The sequence below is a fragment of the Myiozetetes cayanensis genome, unplaced genomic scaffold (genome assembly GCF_022539395.1).
Source record: "Myiozetetes cayanensis isolate MyiCay16 unplaced genomic scaffold, myiCay2020 scf864, whole genome shotgun sequence".
NCBI classification, from domain to species: domain Eukaryota; kingdom Metazoa; phylum Chordata; class Aves; order Passeriformes; family Tyrannidae; genus Myiozetetes; species Myiozetetes cayanensis.
Window position 1 is genome coordinate 1 of NW_026088146.1, and position 18,998 is coordinate 18,998.

The 18,998-nt window shown below is 56.5% G+C and overlaps 1 protein-coding gene across 1 annotated transcript; it reads right to left on the reverse strand.

The window, feature by feature from the left end:
* Positions 1–7,945: 7,945 nt before the first annotated feature.
* On the reverse strand, positions 7,946–16,140 carry LOC126652445 (gastrula zinc finger protein XlCGF49.1-like). Its single transcript, XM_050339198.1, has 3 exons — positions 16,089–16,140; positions 15,690–15,954; positions 7,946–8,861 (listed from the first exon to the last, which is right to left on the reverse strand). Exons 1-3 carry the CDS (start codon positions 16,138–16,140, stop codon positions 8,372–8,374), a joined length of 807 nt encoding a protein of 268 aa, XP_050195155.1. The 3' UTR covers positions 7,946–8,371.
* Between the last annotated feature and the right edge of the window lie 2,858 nt (positions 16,141–18,998).

The window sequence follows — 18,998 nt, forward strand, 5'->3', positions numbered from 1 at the left end:
CCCTGTCCTGCCCCTCTCAGCAGCACTCCAGTGCTCCTCCCTCCTAGACATATTTTGTCCACATTGTGACCCACCCTTCTTCCAGGGTCAGCCATTCCCCTCTGGATCTGGATCCTGTGCTGTGTCCTCACAGTGCTCAAGGGCTGTGCTGCCATTGCCCTGCTCTGCTTTGCTCAGCCCCTGCTCTCTCCTCACACACAGCCCTGTGGAACTTCACAGAATCACACCCAATATTCCAAGTTGGAAGGGACCCACAAGGATCATCGAGTAATCCTGTACCAAAAATCCCCCTCAAAAAAAAGGAAACAGTCCGGTATTCCTCGCTTTTTGGCGCAATTCCAATCCCGGTCAGCAGGGGCCGCTGTTGGATCACCGGAGGGGCAGAGCCTGCAGGGGCTCCCTGACAAGGGCGATTTTCGCCCCACACACCGAGAAGGGCAAGAGAAAGGGGATGTTTCTGCCTCATCCAAGGAGAAGGGTCAGGCGAAATGTCCCCCTGGAGCAGCTCTCTGTCTCCAGGATTTTAACCAAAACCTGCTGCACGGGGCTCATGTGGGGACACCAAACCCAGCCCACGTGGGAATATGCAGAGCTCTTTTTTTCTAAAACTTTAGGGCAAACCTCTATTTGCCAACTGATGACAATTTTGATGCAGGAACAGATGTGATGCTGTGACCTCACATAGCATTTTAGCTCTTCAGTGGCATGGGCTTTTCTGGGTCCAGCCAGGGCTAAAAATTACTTTTGGCTGGGATTTAGGTTTGGAAAGAAAATCCAAGGAAAGAAATCAGGGCAGTAAACCAGTACGAATAAGAAGATTTGAGGGTCTGGTGGATGTCTCAGCTGAGCTCAGGCAGCAGATATCTCCCCTTTCTCTCACTGTGTAGTTTCACAGACCCTTTGTGTCTCCCCAGCCACCCCTTGTATCTCCAGGGCTGTCACTGGGCAGCTCAGCCCCATTCTGGGAGGGACTGTGGGAGGCAGAGGTGCAGTCAGGGAGAGAAATCCATGTTTGTTCTCCCCAGGAGCAGAAGCACCTGAGCATTGAACACCCCCATAGCCCTGAGCACAGCAGGGCCTCTGCCCCTGTGTGCCTGTGCAGCCAGGGGAGCATCAGGGTGGGCACAGAAAAGAGCACACCCGCAGCTGGATCCCGTGGTTTATGGACACACAGCTTCCTTTGGACACAGGGCATGGAGATGTCTTCACTCGAGGGGCTCACGTCTCCATGTCCAATCCAGGGAATAGATTGGATCTGGATTTATCCATCAGACATTGTCAATACATGTGCCAGTCACAAAGATGCTTTTGGATCAAGACATCCAGAACACATTTCTACTGGGCCTGGGCCTGGTGGAAGGGCTGGGTGTGGGCATGTTGGCATGGCCAGGGCTTGTGGGGAGGTGTTGCCCTGCCAAGCCAAGGGAGATCAAGAATATCCCAGAGCATGACATTTGCAATGGCACGTGTTCCATCCCCTCCACACAAGAGTCAGTCAGGATGTATCCAACAGGACAAAGCAGATGTCTCCACAGAATCTTCAGCTGCCATTCCCTTGGGATATGGAAGACAGGCGGGATGACGTTCTGGGGTAGTGAGGCATTGGTTCTTTGGTGGCCAGGGAGCATTGCAGAATGGAGAGAACAGGCCGTGATATCTGAAAGGGGCCGATGGTTCACACGTGGGGCTGCACTGGGCCACTGTGGGGTGTGTGTTCTTTTGTTTCCAGGGGCCATTCTGGAATGGAGACGATAGGCTGTGACATCCCAAAGGGGCCCATGGCATGTGGTTGGGGTACCCTATGGGGTGTGAGGTGTTGGTTCTTTGGTTTCCAGGGCCCCTTCAGGAATTCACAGGATAGGCTGTGACATCACAATCCCCATGGCACACAGGTGGGGTTGCACTGTGACATTGTGGGGCATTTGGTTGCCAGGGGCCATTCAGGAATGGAGATGATAGGCCATGACATCACAAAGAAGCCCATGGCAGGCAGGGGGGGCTGCAATCTGACAATGTGAGACATTGGTTCTTTTGTTGCCAGGGGTTATTCCGGAATGGAGAGGATAGACCATGACATCACAAAGGGGTGCAGGTTAAATGGGTTGACCTGCTCTGTGGGTCTTTGTTTACCAGGGGCCATTCTGGAATGGAGCCAATAGGCTGTGACATCACAAAGGGGCCCATTGCACATGGGTGGGGCTGCCATGTGGGTGTTTAGGTCATTGTCTCTTTGGTTGTCAAGGACCATTCTGGACTGGAGAGAATCGGCTGTGACATCACAAAGGGTCCCATGGCACATGGAGGGACTGCACTGTGACATTTTGTGGCTCTGCTCCTCTGGGGACACAGATGGCCACTGCAAAAAAATCACAGAGGCAAAGGCACATACTGACGAATCCCCTCAGAGTGCAACAGTCTGACCAAATTTTCCATCTGAGGTTCTTTAACACTGACCTCTTACTGCAAGGACCTCCTTGCCATTCCACCTGTACTTGTAAGGCTATGCACCACCGGGGAAAAAAAACACAATTTACAAGGGATGTGCTTGGATTCACAAAAATACAACCCACCAAAAGTAACGTGATTTTGACTGGCAGTAAAATACTAACCTTGCTCCTCTGCCCTCCAGTGCTGATAGTCCACCTCACCGCTCACATCCCACCTGGAAAGAAAGAAGAAAAAGACACTCAAAGGATGACCTCTGACAAGAAGCATATGTCAGAACTGCAAAGAGGGACCAACAAGAATCTTACCTGGGAAAGATTCTCCTCTCTGCCCTGAACACCTTAATGGTGGGGAGAAACCTATGCCTTTAGGCTTCCCTCTCCTAAGGGACTTCTTCTTAGACATCCCTTTCCCCTACACTCATTACAAAAGCCCTTCTGGCAATTCCCAAGCCTCTACCCGGCTCTCATCCTCTCTCTGGATCCCAGCCATTGACTTATCTTTCAGAGAGCTGGGCTTGTAAATCCACCTTCCAAAAGCAGGTCCCCAGGTCCCTTGGGCTGGCTCAGGGGTTCCTGCAGTCTCTGGCTTATTCTCTTCGTCACCTCCAAGAAAGGGAACCCAAAGCAATGCACGACTTCAGCTGCACATGGGCCCAACCCCAACAATTCCACCACTCACTGTCTCCAAAGTGCACCGAGGTCCTCGAGTCCCCGGCAGCCGCCAGAGTCGTAGCCTGCGGCTCTCACTGCATGGCACACCTTGGGTAGGGAAAGAAAATATTCTGTGGCATTTCTGAAAGTTCCCTGGACCCCTGCTCCTCCTTGCAGCCTCCACGACTCACCTGGAACGCTCATCTCTTCACAGAGGCTACCGGGACGGCACCTCCAAAGAGAAGAGGGTGTTGTGCTCTGGATTAAGCTATAAACTGCCCAGAGCACTTGTATTTTTTATTTAAGACTTTTTAAAAGCCTTTTCTTTGTTATAACCTCTAATTAGCCTCCAAAGAAAGAGTCACATTTTCTCTAAGAGAAATTCTTTTTAATTTAGTGATAAAGATACGGGATTTTGCCAAAAGGCTTTTACAGGAGTAAAATAAAACCAAGGAAAAAGCATTTCACTCAAACATTCAGCACAAAGACCCATTTCACAGGAAACACCCACTAAAACAATCCATATACCAGCTGTAGTAAAACACAGTTCATTGCTTTTAAGTTACCCACAAGACAAGGAAAAGAGTAAAAGAAAACAGATTAAAAAGAATAAAGAAAGAGCAAAAGAAAAAGGGAAGAAAAAAAATGGTTACTGATGAGTCGATGATTCACATGGTACCAGCTGGAGAGGAAAAAGAGAGAAGAGACAGGAAGAAGGGAGAAGGAAAAAAAATAGTTACTGACTCATATGGTTTAGGCAGCAGGAGAGACCAGAGGGAAGGAGAAAGAGGGAGGGAGACCACACTGAGTCTGGTGTATTTATAGAGTTCAGTTTTCCCTCCCAGGCAGGATATCCCAGCAGTGCCTTCCAGCCCACAGTGAGTTGTGCTGAGGCCCTGCCCAAGCCCTCCCATCAAGGGTTGGGCCCTGGAGGCAGGGGGAGATCCCTCCTGGCATGGCCATTCTTGCCCAACCCTGTCTGGCCCAGCCTCTTCCCCCCTGCACACTCACCCCTGGCACAGCCTGCACTGGGGCAGCTTTTACTTCTTGGGCCCTTCAGAGCTGCCCCCGTGGGGACACTTCTATTTTCTGTGCCAGTACCAGAGCCAGCCCAGCCAGTCCTGCCCCTCGTCCCCAGCCCGGCTCACTGACTCCAATTGCCCCTGGAACCCAAGAGCCAAAGGCCAACACCCCCAGAGTGCAGCCCCACCCTCTGCAATGGGGTCCAGGGGTTCCCTTTCCCAAGCAGCCCCTGCAAACCCTTGTCAGAGAGAAAATGGGGTGACTGAGTCCTGGATGCTTTTAGTAAAGAGCTGGAAACATTTCTTCAATAATGGAGGGGGGGTGACTTTTTTATTCTTGACATTTCCAGTTCTCCATCTGGGGACAGGATGTCCTCTAGGCTGATGTTTTATTCCATGTGGAGTGAGTGCAGCCTCAGAGGGCTGAGCCCTCTCTGGCTGGGCTTGGCCTGTCCTGGAGAGCCTCAGGCCTGGCTGGGCTGCCCCACGCAGACGTTGCAGGAAGAAGAGCTCAGGCTGCCTGTGTCTGCTGTCCCTGGGGCTCAGCCTGTGCCCCATTCCTGCCCAGGGGCTGAGCCCACCTCTGCCTCGGGGCCTTGGGCAAAGGGCTGGCGAGGGAGAGGCCCAGGAGCTTTGGGGCCTGCCCAGCTTTCCTCCTCCTTGGGAGCTCCCAGTCCTCTCCTGACACCCTGCTGGCCCCAGGCCTTGCCGGCTCCGGGATCACGGCCCGCTGGCACCATCCCACCGGCCTGACCCCCCTCCTTGCCCTCTCTCCAGCCGCTCCTGCCTTTGATGGCACCATCCAAGGAAAACCCCGGTTATCAGCAATGGCACCTGTGGGACGGCTGCAAGGCTCGAGTGTGCCAGGCAAGAGCAGGAGCACAGAGAGCCTGAGGAGCCAGGAGATGCCCTGGTTGAGCATTGTGCTGCTGTGGGAAGAGCTGACCCCTCTGCACAGTCTGTGCCGTCCCTGCCAGCCAAGTTCTGCCCGGGCTCTGTGCACGGGGATGGAGCGCTGACAGTTTTCAGCCCCTACGCTGTTCCACACAGGCTGGGATGGCACAAACCACTTGCCTGGCACCCAGGAGATGGGTAAGGCAAGGCAAGGATGGAGCCTCTGAGCCACCAGCACACTGTCCCAAAGGCTGGGATGGCACAGAAGCCCAGAATCCATGAGGTTGGCAGAGACTTCTGAGGTCAACCGGCGTCCAACCTACGACCCATCCCCAGCACGTCAAGCAGATCACGGCACTGAGTGCCATGTCCAGCCTTCCCTTAAACACCTCCAGGGATGGTGACTCCATCACCTGCCTGGGCAGCCCATGTCAATACCTAATCCCTGTTTCTGCCCAAACATTCCTGCTCCTGTCCCTGACAAACATCCCCTGACAGGCAAGTCCTCATGTCCTCTTGTCCTATCACCTGTTGCCTCTCAGAAGAGGCTGAGCCCACCTGGCCCCACCCTCCTGTCAGGAAGTTGTGGACAGTGAGAAAGTCAGCCCTGAGCCTTCTCTACTCCAGGCTGGAGAACCCCAGCTCCCTCAGCTGCTCCTCACAGGACATGCACTCCACACCCTTGCCCAGCTCCACTGCCCTGCTCTCGACCCACTCCAGCCCCTCAATGTTCTTTGTGAATTGAAAAGCCCAGAACTGGACACAGCACTCCAGGGGTGGCCTCAGCAGTGCCCAGTCCAATGGAGGAATCCCTGCCCTGCTCCAGTAGCTTCCAGCATGATTCCAGTTCCTCACAGCCACTCCCAGTCACTCCCAGTATGATCCCAGTCACCTCCAGCATGATCCCACTTGCTCCCAGGATATCCCAGTTCCACCAACATGGTCCCAACTGCCCTCAGAATGCTCCCAGTCACTCCCAGTATGATCCTAGTATGATCCCTGTATAATCCCAGTACAATCCCAGTTACCCCAGCATGGGCCAAGCTGCTCCCAGTTGCCTCCAGCACAGATCTAGTCAAGCCAAGTATGGTCCCAGTCTTCCCCCAGCATGGTCCCAGTCAATCCTAGTTGTCCCACTGTAGATCCAGTCACTCCCAGTTGCTCCCAGTTGCCCCTTGAATGGTCCCAGTCACCCCCAGTATCGTTGCAGACACTCCCAGTATATCCCAGTTGCCCTCAGCAGGCTCATATCATACCCAGTTACTTCCATTTGCTTCCAGTTCCCATCAGTGTGATCCCAGTCACTCCCAGTCTACGTCAGTCCAGCATGCACCCTGTCACTCCCAGTTACTCCCACTTGCTTCCAATATGATCCCAGTTGCTCCCAGTCACCCCCTGCATAGTTCCAGTCACTCCCAGTATGATCCTGGGCACTTCCTGTCACTCCCAGGATGGTTCCAGTTTGGTCCCGATCACTCCCACTATGATCCCAGTCACTCCCAGTAACTCCCAATACGATCCCAGTTGACCTCAAGGTGGTCCAGTTGATCCCAGCCCCACCAGCATGATTCCTTTCCCTCCCAGGGACTCCCAGTCTGAGTCCAGTCTGGCCCCAGGCACTTTCAGGCACTGCCTGGACAATGCCATTTGCCCCTGCATGGTTCCAGGTGCTCCCAGTATGATCCCAGTATGAGTTCAGTCACCCCCAGTGGGATCCATAAACATCCAGACACTTCCAGTACGAAGTCAGTTTGATCCCACTCATCCCCAGTATGGCTGCAGTTCCTCCCACACACTCCCAGTATTATTGCAGTCACTCCCAGTATGACCCCAGTAGGACCCAGTTGCTCCCAGTATGATCCCAGTTGCCCCAGTTCTGGTCCCGCTGGGTCCAGTCCAGCTCTGGGTGTATCCTGGTGTCCCCCCTGTCCCCCCACCCCGCTGTCACCCCCTTTTCTCTCCCCACAGAGCTCCTGAGCCGCCGGCGGCCGCAGCCCCTCCCCACGGCCTCGGGCACAGCCTGGACCCCCCCCCATGTCCGTGAGGATTTTGGGGGGTCGTGTGTCCCCCTCCCCTGCTGTCACTCTGCCTCCACCCAGCTGCTCCCAGTGATCCCAGCAAAGTTTCCCAGTTCTCCCCAGTCCTGGTTACTGGGGGCACTGGGGGGGAATTGGAGGATCCCAAGGGGTGGAGCCGAGTTTGAGGGGGCAGAACCGGCCCCGGGATGGATCGGGAATGGGGACCTCCCTGTGTTCCCCCCGTGTCATCCCACTCTGGGGGACTTTTGGGAGGGCACCTGCCCCTCAATAGGCACCCAGCTCACCCCAAAAGGTGCTGGGATGCCCCCAAAACCTCCCCAACAGCCCCTGAAGGCCCCCCAAAACACACTCAGAGCCCACCCAGGACCCCACCCTACCCCTTTTCTGGGGGGGCTTCTCTGGGCACTGGTGGTGCTGGGAGCCCCCCCGGCTGCGGGTGAGGAGCTCTCGGGTGAGTGGGGGATGGGAAGGGGGAGGTTGGTGGGAAAAGGGGGGTCAGAGGGGATAAAAGGGGTGGTGGGACCCCAAAATGAGTGGGAGGGGAGCGGGACCCCCAAAAAGTGGAGGGAGAGGGGGACTGAGGTTCAAGAGAAAAGGGTGGGAGAGGTCAGAAGAGTGGGGAAAGGGCAGGGAGGGACCCCCAAACTGAGCATGAGGGGGCTGGGGAGTAGGGCGATGATGTGGAAGGAGAGGAAGGAAAAAAGGGGGGGGTTTGGGACCCCAAAACTGATCTGGGAGGGGATGGGGATTGAAGGGACCATGAAAAAGTGGCAGGAACAGGTAGAAGGGTGGAAAAGGGGGGGTGGTCTGGCAGGTCCGATGGTACCATGTGGCAAATCACATCTATTGATAGAAATGAATTATTTAGGGTTACAAATGATCAGACAAAAAATTTTCAATGGAATTATTTACTTCACAGTAGAAACACTAAAACTACCAGTAGGACAGGATAAGATAGGACAGTGCTCTACACTAAAGCAATTGTTGAATCAATTCTACTCAAGCTGGCACCAAAGCAAGAATTATGAATTAGAGACGGATGGAACTCCCCCAGACCAACGCTCGTGGGGAGATCTCTGCTCTCAACCTCCAGCAGTGACCTTGGGGGGTCCCAGCCAAGGCAGGAATCTGCACACACCCCCAAGAAGGGTTCTGTTGGCACAACCTGCCCCCGGGAAAGGAGACTGGCCCTTTCTGGTAGAAAGGGATGGACTGACAGTCACTGGACTCCAGGGGCTGCCTCACCATCAGGGGGTCATTCGGGGTGGGAGCAGCGGCCGAAGTTCTTCCTGCAGTCAGGGCACTCGTGGGGCTTCTCTTACTGGTGGGTCCGTTGGTGTCTGGTCAAGGCAGAGCTGTGGGTGAAGCTCTTCCCACACTCCTCACACTTGTAGGGCCTCTCCCCAGTGTGGATGCGCCGGTGGGTGACGAGGGTGGAGTTCAGGTTGAAGCCCTTCCCGCAGTCGGTGCAGCGGAAGGGCCTCTCCCCTGTGTGTATCCGCTCATGCACGAGGAGAGTTGAGCTGGTCTGAAACCTCTTCCCACATTCCAAGCACTTGTAGGGCCGTTCCCCAGTGTGGATGAGCTGGTGTCGGATCAAGGTGGATCTAAGAGTGAAGCTCTTCCCACATTCCCCACACTTGTGGGGCCGTTCCCCAGTGTGGATGAGCTGGTGTTGCATCAGGTTGGAGCTGTCCCTGAAGCTCTTCCCACATTCTCTGCACGTGTAGGGTCGTTCCCCAGTGTGGATGAGCTGGTGCCTGAGGAGGCTGGTGCTCACCCTGAAGCTCTTCCCACATTCCAAGCACCTGAAGGGCTTCTCCCTGCTGGGAGGCTGCTCAGGGACCACCAGCTCAGAGCTCTGGCTCAAGCTCCGGTCGCCTTCCCGACACAGACCGGGTCTTTCCTCCTCAGAGCTCCCTGGGCTGGCTTTGCAGCCCCTCATCTGGGGGCATCTCCGGGCCTTTTCCTCCCCGCTGCCTTCCTGCACCGGGGAGCCCTTCAAAACGGCCTCTCCCACCAGGCTCTGCCGGGGGGATTTGTCCTCCATGCTCTCTGTCCTCAGCTCGGGGCCTGGGGCAGGAAGGAAGAAGGACAGGCAGGGGATTTGCCTCTGGCCCAGAGGGAAGGTCAAGAACATCCCCCTCAATTCTGGCCCCCACATGCACCACAAGACAGGGCCAAAGGGGCACTGACTTCCTCCTCACCTGCCTGGGGGCCCGCGGCATCTTCCTCTTCCTTGCAACCTCCTCCTCCATCTGCCCAAGCTTTGGGAAGGACAAATCCTGCTGGGGGGAAACAAGGGCTGAGCACGATGGCTTGGGGGTTCCTCCTGCCTAAGTCCAGCCCTAGGACTCACCGGCCATCCTGGAACCATAAAAACCTTCAAAACACCAAGATTTAGCCTGGAAAAACACAAAACACTGAGATCTGAGGAAAAAAAAAACACAACTCAAACACTCCTCCAAAATCTGCAAAAGATCACGATTCAGCCAGAAAATACTTCAGAATATGAAGATTCAGCTCAGAAAAATCTTCTCAGAAGTTCTCCTTCTCTGCTCTCTTCACTCTAGGAATCTGGGGATCTCCCCTCTCTGGGTTGCTGGGGGTCCTGCCTAGGGATGCTGGGGGAGTTTTGGGGGTCCCAGGGGTCCCTTCTCCCCTGGCTCTCTGCCTCAGGGTGCCGGGTTCCCAGGCAATCACCCACTCTGGGTTCTCCACCCTGTTGTCCCAGGGATCCCAAGTGTGTCCCCTTCCAGGCTCCTCCTTCTCTGCCCCCCCCCGTTTGAGGGTCCTGGGGATCCTGAGCCTCCCCCTTCTCCGTGCTCCCCCTCCAACCTGCCGGGGGTCCCCCAGCTCCAGTATCGCTCTGGTCTCCCCACTCTGCTGTTCCTACTCCCCACGCCTGGCTCTCCCGAGCCCATAAAAACCTCCAAACCACCAGCCCAAAACTCCCAGGAGTTCCCTCTGTCTCTCTCTGGGCTGCTGAGGGTCCTGCATTTATTGGGGGCTCCCCCGACCTTGGTGCTCGTCCTCTCCCGGTAGAAGGGAGTGCCGGGAATCCAGGGGTCCCCTCTATGGGCTCCCCGTTCTCCGGGCTGCTGGGGGTCCGGTGGGTCCTGGGGGTTTCCCTCTATAGGGTCATCTTTAGGGATGCCGGGGATTTTGGGGATCTCAGTGCTCCCTTCTCCCCTGACTTTCTCCTTCGGGGTGCTGGTTGGTCCCAGGGGTCCCCGCTCTCTCCGGCCTATTGAGGGTACCGGCTCCTCCCCCCTTCCCACTGCTGCTCCCCCTCCTCTCCAGACTCCAAGGGGTTCTCCCTCTCCGCGACCCCCGTTTAAGAGGCCCGGCGCTCCCTCTGTGCTCCCCCCCCACACTCCCGGATTGCGGGGGTCCCCCAGCTCAGGGATCGACCCTCTCCGCCCTCCCCACTCCGCGGCTACCGGGGGTCCCCCCGGCTCTCACAGGGGACCCCAAAACCGGTCTCGCCCCCATCCCGCCATTACCGAGCGACCCCCACGTGCTGCTTCCTCCTCTTCTTTGTCCTCCCGTCCGGCTCCTGCCTTGGCTGTCCCGCCTCTTTTTCCATGTTCCGCCTCCGGGATCCGCCCCCTGCAGCCCTTCCCCCCCGGCCCCAGCCCCAGCGCCCCCTTTGAGCCCCCCCCTTCCCCTCCCCCTGCCCAAATTGCCGTCCCGGGGGGCGCTGGGGGCGAGGGGGGCCCGGTGGGCTCGAGGTGGGGAGCGCTGGGGCTGCGGCTCTGCCCGCACACGGAGGAGCTGCCCCCGCAGCCGGGGGGGCTCCGGCACCACCAGTGCCCAGAAAGGTCTCCCCACATGAGGGGCTTGGGGGGGTCTGGGTGGGGTCAGAGCGGGTTGGGGGTCCTGTGGGGCTCGGGGCGGTTTATGGGGTCCTGCACCTTTGGGGAGCGCTGGGTGCCATGTTGGGGTGCAGGTGTCTCCCCAAAGCCCCCCCCGAACGGGGTGACACGGGGGGGGACACACAGGGCTCCCCATTCCTGATCTATCCTGGAGCCACCACGCTGGGGGCAACTGGGATCATCCTGGGAGCAACTGGGACTGCACTGGGAATGACAGGGAGCATAACTGGTGTGACTGGGAGCATGCTGAGGTCAACTGGGATATACTGGGAGAGACTGGCAGTGACAGGGATCGTACTGGGAGGGACTGGAACTAGAGTGGGGTGACTGGGAGCAACTGAGCCCATGCAGGGGGTAACTTAGATCCTCCTAGGATAGTGTGGTATTGTACTGGAAGTGACTGGGATCATCCTGGGAGTTACTGGAACCCAGAGAAGTGGTTAATGGGAGCAATTGGAACCACACTGGGGGCAACTGGGATCATAGTGGAAGCAGCTGGGTCCCTGCTGGGCTCATACTGGGATCACAGTAGGACTGACAGGGATCATCCTGGGAGTGACTGCAGTAACACTGGGAGTGTGTGAGAGGCACTACAACCATACTGGGCATGACTGGGATCAAACTGGATTTGTACTGGAAGTGTCTGGAAGTTCCTGGGATCATACTGGGGGTGACTGGACTCATAGTGGGATCATGCAGGGAGGAACTGGGACCATGCAGGTGCAAATAGCATTGTCCAGGCAGTGACTGGGGCTGTACTGGACTCAGACTGGGAGTCCCTGAGAGGGAAAGGAACCATCCTGGGGGTGCTGGGAGCAACTGGGACCACCTTGGGGGTAGCCGTGAAATGAAGAACTGTATTAGAAATTGTCAGCCATAGAATTGCTGTATTTTAGACAAGCTCTTGAAAAGGACAGAGCTACCACAGAACTTGTGGAGTTTAGAGAGCTTGGAAGGTCTCGAAGGAAAGTGCAGAGTTACCATTTCTTGTGAAGATCCTTTACAGGCAAGAATTTTGCTAAAAACAGAGAGGGTTCTTGCACCTGTGAAGAGACTGATAGAAAGTGAGACAGGACAGAAAACAGATCCACGAGACTGGGCCTAGGCCTTGGACCAGTTCCAGAGAGCAGGAAAGCGTGCCAGAAGCATGGGGCTCCAGAGAAGAAGAGAGCAAGAAAGGTGTTGGTGCCTGGTCCCAGGGGTGGCTTTATGACCTCTGAGGCAATTCCAGGGGGGTGTAGGGTGGCTGGAAAATGGAGCGGAACAGGGGAGGTAACGGGGTCCAACCCTCAGCCCTGGCCAGGCCCAACCCCAAGAGTCACAACCTATGCCCCAGAGGATCATCCAAGTGCTCCTGGAGCTCTGTCAGCCTTGGTGCTGTGCCCACTGCCCTGGGGAGCCTGTTCAGTGCCAACCACCCTCTGGGGGAAGAACCCAGAGCAGAGCTCAGGGCCTGCCCCTCCTCTGCCCCTCCCGAGGAAGCTGGAACTGCAGGGAGGTCTCCTCTTCTCCAGCTGAACACACCAAGTGCCCTCAGTGTCCTCACACGCCTTCCCCTCCAGGCCCTTCCCCATCTCTGTGCCCTCCTTTGGACACTCTCCAATGGCTCAATCTCTCCCTTCCATTGTGTCCCTGCAAACTGCCCCAATCTTGCAGGTGAGGCCGTCCCAGGGCAGAGCAGAGCAGGACAATCCCCTCCCTGATGCCCCCAGGACAGGGATGTCCCTCCTGGCTGCCAGGGCACTGCTGACTCAGGGCCAACTGGCACCCACCAGGACCCCCAGGGCCCTTTCCTGGCACTGCCCACAGAGCACTGGCCCACGGAGCGGCCACCTGGGGACAGCTCTGTCCCACAGGAGTCCTGGCAGCCCTGGAGGAGCCAGAGATGTCCCATGGCCCGACCCAAACCTTCCCCCCTCCTGGGGGTTGTCAGCACCAAGGAGGTGCCGCTGTCCGGGCTGCAGGGGGGGATCCCCACACGTTCCTGCTGGGCAAAAGGTGCTCCTGAGCAGCCAAAAGGGACCCACCATGAGCGGCTGTGCTGGAAGGGGCTGCTCGGGCCGGTTCCAGCCGGTTCTGGGCACGGGCATTTCCACGGCAACTGCCGGGGCTGTGTGATGTGCGGCCTCTGGGTGCCCCGGGGCCACTGTGACACTGCGGGGCTCCTGAAACAGAGGGCACACTGGGACACTGCGGGAACCCAGGGCACACTGGGACACTGCGGGAACCGAGGGCACACTGGGACACTGAGGGCACACTGGGACACTGCGGGAACCGAGGGCACACTGGGACACTGCGGGAACCGAGGGCACACTGGGACACTGCGGGGCTCCTGGAACCCAGGGCACACTGGGACACTGAGGGCACACTGGGACACTGAGGGCACACTGGGACACTGCGGGGCTCCTGGAACCGAGGGCACACTGTGACACTGCGGGAACCGAGGGCACACTGGGACACTGCAGGAACCGAGGGCACACCGTGACCCTTTGGACCTGCCCTGCCCTGGGGTGTTTCAGGAGCCCCCGGTGCCCAGTGCAGCTGAGGGCCGGGGCAGGAGGAGAGGCCGGGGTGGGACGGCGCCGGGCTCCCCAGCTCTGTGCCGAGGCAGCCGCCTCCATGGCAGCCTCCTCCTGCCGCCGCCCTCAGCTGCAGCAGCCGCAGCCTCAGGGCAGCCGGGCCGGGCCTCGTCCCTCGCTGGGGACAGGCCGGGCCGGCCCTGCGGCACACGGAGCTGCAGGAGCCCCGGGAGCCACGGCAGCCCGGCCCCGGGGGCACAGGGCCAAGGGTCGCAGTGGGGCAGGGCCCGTGCTGGGGGTCCCGACTTGAGCAAACCAACCCCAAAACTGGCCCAGAGTGTTGCAGCAGGTATGTTTATTCACGGCTCCGGGTGCGTGGGGGACAATTCCTCCAATCACGCACACCCATTGCCTTTGTTCAGCTCCTTTTATGCAGTGTAATGTTACATGTGCATGAGTTGTATTAGATATACATTAGTGGTGTTACATATGCATTAGCTGTGTCAGCAAACTCCAGACAAGTGGGAGGGGAAATCATTAACATGCACCACTCCGATAACTGCCTTGGAACGCCCCTTGGGGTTTTTTTTCAGGGGTCTTTGGGGGTCTTTTGGATGAAGTAAGAAGTCTTCCTCAGCTTTGACTTTTCTACCTTTGCTAAGAACTGCTGAGTTGGCAGTGTCCAATTAACTCAAAACTGGTATCTTCTTCAGGAGCTTCTCTTTATCAACTTTCAAGGTCTCTTTCATGAGCTTCAAAGCCCCTTATCTAAACTCTAAGGTTTTCTTTGCCTGATAAAGTCTTCATTATAAAATTAGCTATATCCTGTCTGGGAGTTAGCATAAGTAAGGAAGGACCTATCCTAATTCAATCTAAAAATTACCTAGTAAGCAACTAAGGCTACAATCTTGTATTATTGCTTTATATTTGATCACCCTCTATCAGGGAGGAGGGAAAAATGTGGGGATTGGGACCCCTCAACTGATCTGGGAGGGGCTGGGGATTGAGAACCGTGAAAAATTTGAGGGCACTGGGAGAAGGGTGGAATAGGGGGGGTGTGATCTGGAGGGTCCGATGGTCCCATGGGGGTCTTTGGGCTCAGGGGGCTGGGAAAGGAGGGTGGCCCCCTGAGCTCCCAACTGACTGTGGGGTGCTGGGGCTGCTGGATCCAATCTCAGCCTTGGGTTATGCCAACAGGTTCAGTTTAGAGGAATTACAGAGGTGGGACTGAACCACTTTTGTCTCACAGGTTTTAAGGATGGCAAATCAGATCTCTTGATAGAAATGAAATATTTAGGGTAACAAGTGATCAGAAAAAACATCTTCATCAAAATTATTTACTGCACAATAGAAACACTAAAACTACCAGTAGGACAGCATAAGATAGGACAGTGCTCTACACTAAAGCAATTGTTGAAGCAATTCTACTCAAGCTGGTACCAAAGCAAGAAGTATGAATTAGAGATGGATGGAACTCCCCCAGACCAACGCTCGTGGGGAGATCTCTGCTCTCAACCTCCAGCAGTGACCTTGGGGGGTCCCAGCCAAGGCAGGAATCTCCACACACCCCCCAAGAAGGGTTCTGTTGGCACAACCTGCCCCTGGGAAAGGGGACTGTCCCTTCCTGGTAGAAAGGGATGGACTGACAGTCACTGGACTCCAGGGGATGCCTCACCATCAGGGGGGTCATTCGGGGTGGGAGCAGCAGCCGAAGCTCTTCCCGCAGTCGGGGCACTTGTGGGGCTTCCCTTATTGGTGGGTCCGTTGGTGTCTGCTAAAGGCAGAGCTGTGGGTGAAGCTCTTCCCACACTCCTCACACTTGTAGGGCCTCTCCCCAGTGTGGATGCGCCGGTGGGTGACGAGGGTGGAGTTCCGGTTGAAGCTCTTCCCGCAGTCGGTGCAGCGGAAGGGCCTCTCATCTGTGTGTGTCCGCTCATGCACGAGGAGAGTTGAGCTGCACTGAAACCTCTTCCCACATTGTAAGCACTTGTAGGGCCGCTCTCCAGTGTGGATGAGCTGGTGTCGGATCAAGGTGGATCTAAGAGTGAAGCTCTTCCCACATTCCCCACACTTGTGGGGCCGTTCCCCAGTGTGGATGCGCTGGTGTTTGATCAGGTTGGAGCTGTCCCTGAAGCTCTTCCCACATTCCCTACACGTGTAGGGCCGTGCCCCAGTGTGGATGTGCAGGTGGGTGAGGAGCTGGGTGCTCACCCTGAAGCTCTTCCCACATTCCAAGCACCTGAAGGGTTTCTCCCTGCTGGGAGGCTGCTCAGGGACCACCAGCTCCGAGCTCCGGCTCAAGCTCCGGCCGCCTTCCCGGCACAGGACGGGTCTTTCCTCCTCAGAACTCCCTGGGCTGGCTTTGCAGCCCCTCCTCCGGGGGCATCTCCGGGCCTTTTCCTCCCCGCTGCCTTCCTGCGCCGGGGAGCCCTTCAAAACGGCCTCTCCCACCAGGCTCTGCCGGGGGGATTTGTCCTCCGTGCTCTCCATCCTCAGCTCGGGGCCTGGGGCAGGAAGGAAGAAGGACAGGCAGGGGATTTGCCTCCGGCCCAGAGGGAAGGTCAAGAACATCCTCCCCAATTCTGGCCCCCACAGGCACCACAAGACAGGGCCAAAGGGGCACTGACTTCCTCCTCACCTGCCTGGGGGGCCCACGGCTTCTTCGTCTTCCTTGTAGCCTCCTCTGCCATCCACCCAAGCTTTGGGAAGGACAAATCCTGCTGGGGGAAACAAGGGCTGAGCACGATGGCTTGGGGGTTCCTCCTGCCTAAGTCCAGCCCTAGGACTCACCAGCCATCCTGGAACCATAAAAACCTTCAAAACACCAAGATTTAGCCTGGAAAAACACAAAACACTGAGATCTGAGGAAAAAAAAAACAACTCAAACACTCCTCCTAAATCTACAAAAGATCACGATTCAGCCAGAAAATACTTCAGAATATGAAGATTCAGCTCAGAAAAATCTTCTCAGAAGTTCTCCTTCTCTGCTCTCTTCACTCTAGGAGTCTGGGGATCTCCCCTCTCTGGGTTGCTGGGGGTCCTGCCTAGGGATGCTGGGGGGTTTTGGGGGTCCCAGGGGTCCCTTCTCCCCTGGCTCTCTGCCTCAGGGTGCCGGGTTCCCAGGCAATCACCCACTCTGGGTTCTCCACCCTGTTGTCCCAGGGATCCCAAGTGTGTCCTCAGTCCAGGCTCCCCCTTCTCTGCCCCCCCCCGTTTCAGGGTCCTGGGGATCCTGAGCCTCCCCCTTCTCCGTGCTCCCCCTCCAGCCCGCCGGGGGTCCCCCAGCTCCAGTATCGCTCTGGTCTCCCCACTCCGCTGTTCCTACCCCCCACCCCTGGCTCTCCCGAGCCCATAAAAACCTCCAAACCACCAAGATTCAGCCCAAAACTCCCAGGAGTTCCCCCTCTCTGGGCTGCTGAGGGTCCTGCATTTATTGGGGGCTCCCCCTACCTTGGTCCTCATCCTCTCCCGGTAGAAGGGAGTCCCAGGAATCCAGGGGTCCCCTCTGTGGGCTCCCCCCTTGGGTGCTCTGGGCTCCCAGTTCTCCGGGCTGCTGGGGGTCCGGTGGGTCCTGGGGGTTTCCCTCTATAGGGTCATCTTTAGGGATGCCGGGGATTTTGGGGATCTCAGTGCTCCCTTCTCCCCTGACTTTCTCCTTCGGGGTGCTGGTTGGTCCCAGGGGTCCCCGCTCTCTCCGGCCTATTCAGGGTACCGGCTCCTCCCCCCCCACTGCTGCTCCCCCCTCCTCTCCAGACTCCAAGGGGTTCCCCCTCTCCGCGACCCCCGTTTAAGGGGCCCGGCGCTCCCTCTGTGCTCCCCCCCCACTCCCGGATTGCGGGGGTCCCCCAGCTCCGGGATCGCCCCCTCCGCTCTCCCCACTCCGCGGCTACCGGGGGTCCCCCCTGGCTCTCACGGGGGACCCCAAAACCGGTCTCGCCCCCTCCCGCCATTACCGAGCGACCCCCACGTGGTTCTTTGTCCTCTTCTTTGTTCTCCCGCTCGGCTCCTGCCTTGGCTGTCCCGCCGCTTTTTTTCGTGTTCCGCCTCCAGGATCCGCCCCCTGCAGCCCTTCCCCCCCGGCCCAGCCCCAGTGAGCCCCTTTGAGCCCCCCCCTTCCCCTCCCCCCTGCCCAAATTGCCGTCCCGGGGGGCGCTGAGGGCGAGGGGGGGCCCGGTGGGCTCGAGGTGGGGAGCGCTGGGGCTGCGGCTCTGCCCGCACACGGAGGAGCTGCCCCCGCAGCCGGGGGGGCTCCGGCACCACCAGTGCCCAGAAAGGTCTCCCCACATGAGGGGTTTGGGGGGTCTGGGTGGGCTCAGAGCGGCCTGGGGGGATCCTTGCGAGGCTGTGGAGTGGGTGCCGTGTTAGGGTGCAGGTGTCCCCCCAAAGCCCCCCCCCAGAACGGAGTGACACGGGGGGGGACACACGGGGGTCCCCATTCCTGATCTATCCTGGAGCCACCACACTGGGGGCAACTGGGATCATAGTGGGAGCAGCTGGGTCCCTGCTGGGCTCATACTGGGATCACAGTGGGACTGACAGGGATCATCCTTGCAGTGACTGCAGTAACACTGGGAGTGTGTGAGAGGCACTACAACCATACTGGGCATGACTGGGATCAAACTGGATTTGTACTGGAAGTGTCTGGAAGTTCCTGGGATCATACTGGGGGTGACTGGACTCATAGTGGGATCATGCTGGGAGGAACTGGGACCATGCAGGGGCAAATGGCATTGTCCAGGCAGTGACTGGCAGTGCCTGGGGCCGTACTGGACTCAGACTGGGAGTCCCTGAGAGGGAAAGGAACCATCCTGGGGGTGCTGGGAGCAACTGGGACCACCTTGGGGGTAGCTGTGAAATGAAGAACTGTATTAGAAATTGTCAGCCATAGAATTGCTGTATTTTAGACAAGCTCTTGAAAAGGACAGAGCTACCACAGAACTCGTGGAGTTTAGAGAGCTTGGAAGGTCTCGAGGGAAAGTGCAGAGTTACCATTTCTTGTGAAGATCCTTTACAGGCAAGAATTTTGCTAAAAACAGAGAGGGTTCTTGCACCTGTGAAGAGACTGATAGAAAGTGAGACAGGACAGAAAACAGATCCACGAGACGGGGCCTAGGCCTTGGACCAGTTCCAGAGAGCAGCATTTATTTAAATAAAATGTAAAAAAAATAAATAAAATGTAAATTAAAAATTTAAAAAAAAGTTAAATAAATTTAAATAATAAAAATTAAATAAAACTTAAATAGAATTAAAAAATTTAAATAGAATGTAAATAAAATGTAAATAAAATGTAAATAAAATTTTAAAAATTTTAAATAAAATTTGAATAATAAAAATTAAATAAAACTTTAAAAATTTCAATAAAATTTTAATAAAATTGTCAGAACTGGATGAATTTGATGCAAAAATGGGGGTGGAGGAAAGGGAGGGGTGATGAAAAATCCGCCCTCCAGAGAAGGATTTCATTGTGTGGGTTTATTATTTTATTATTATTTATTGGGATTGTAAATTAATATTTAATATTAATATTATTTCAATGTTTTATTACTAA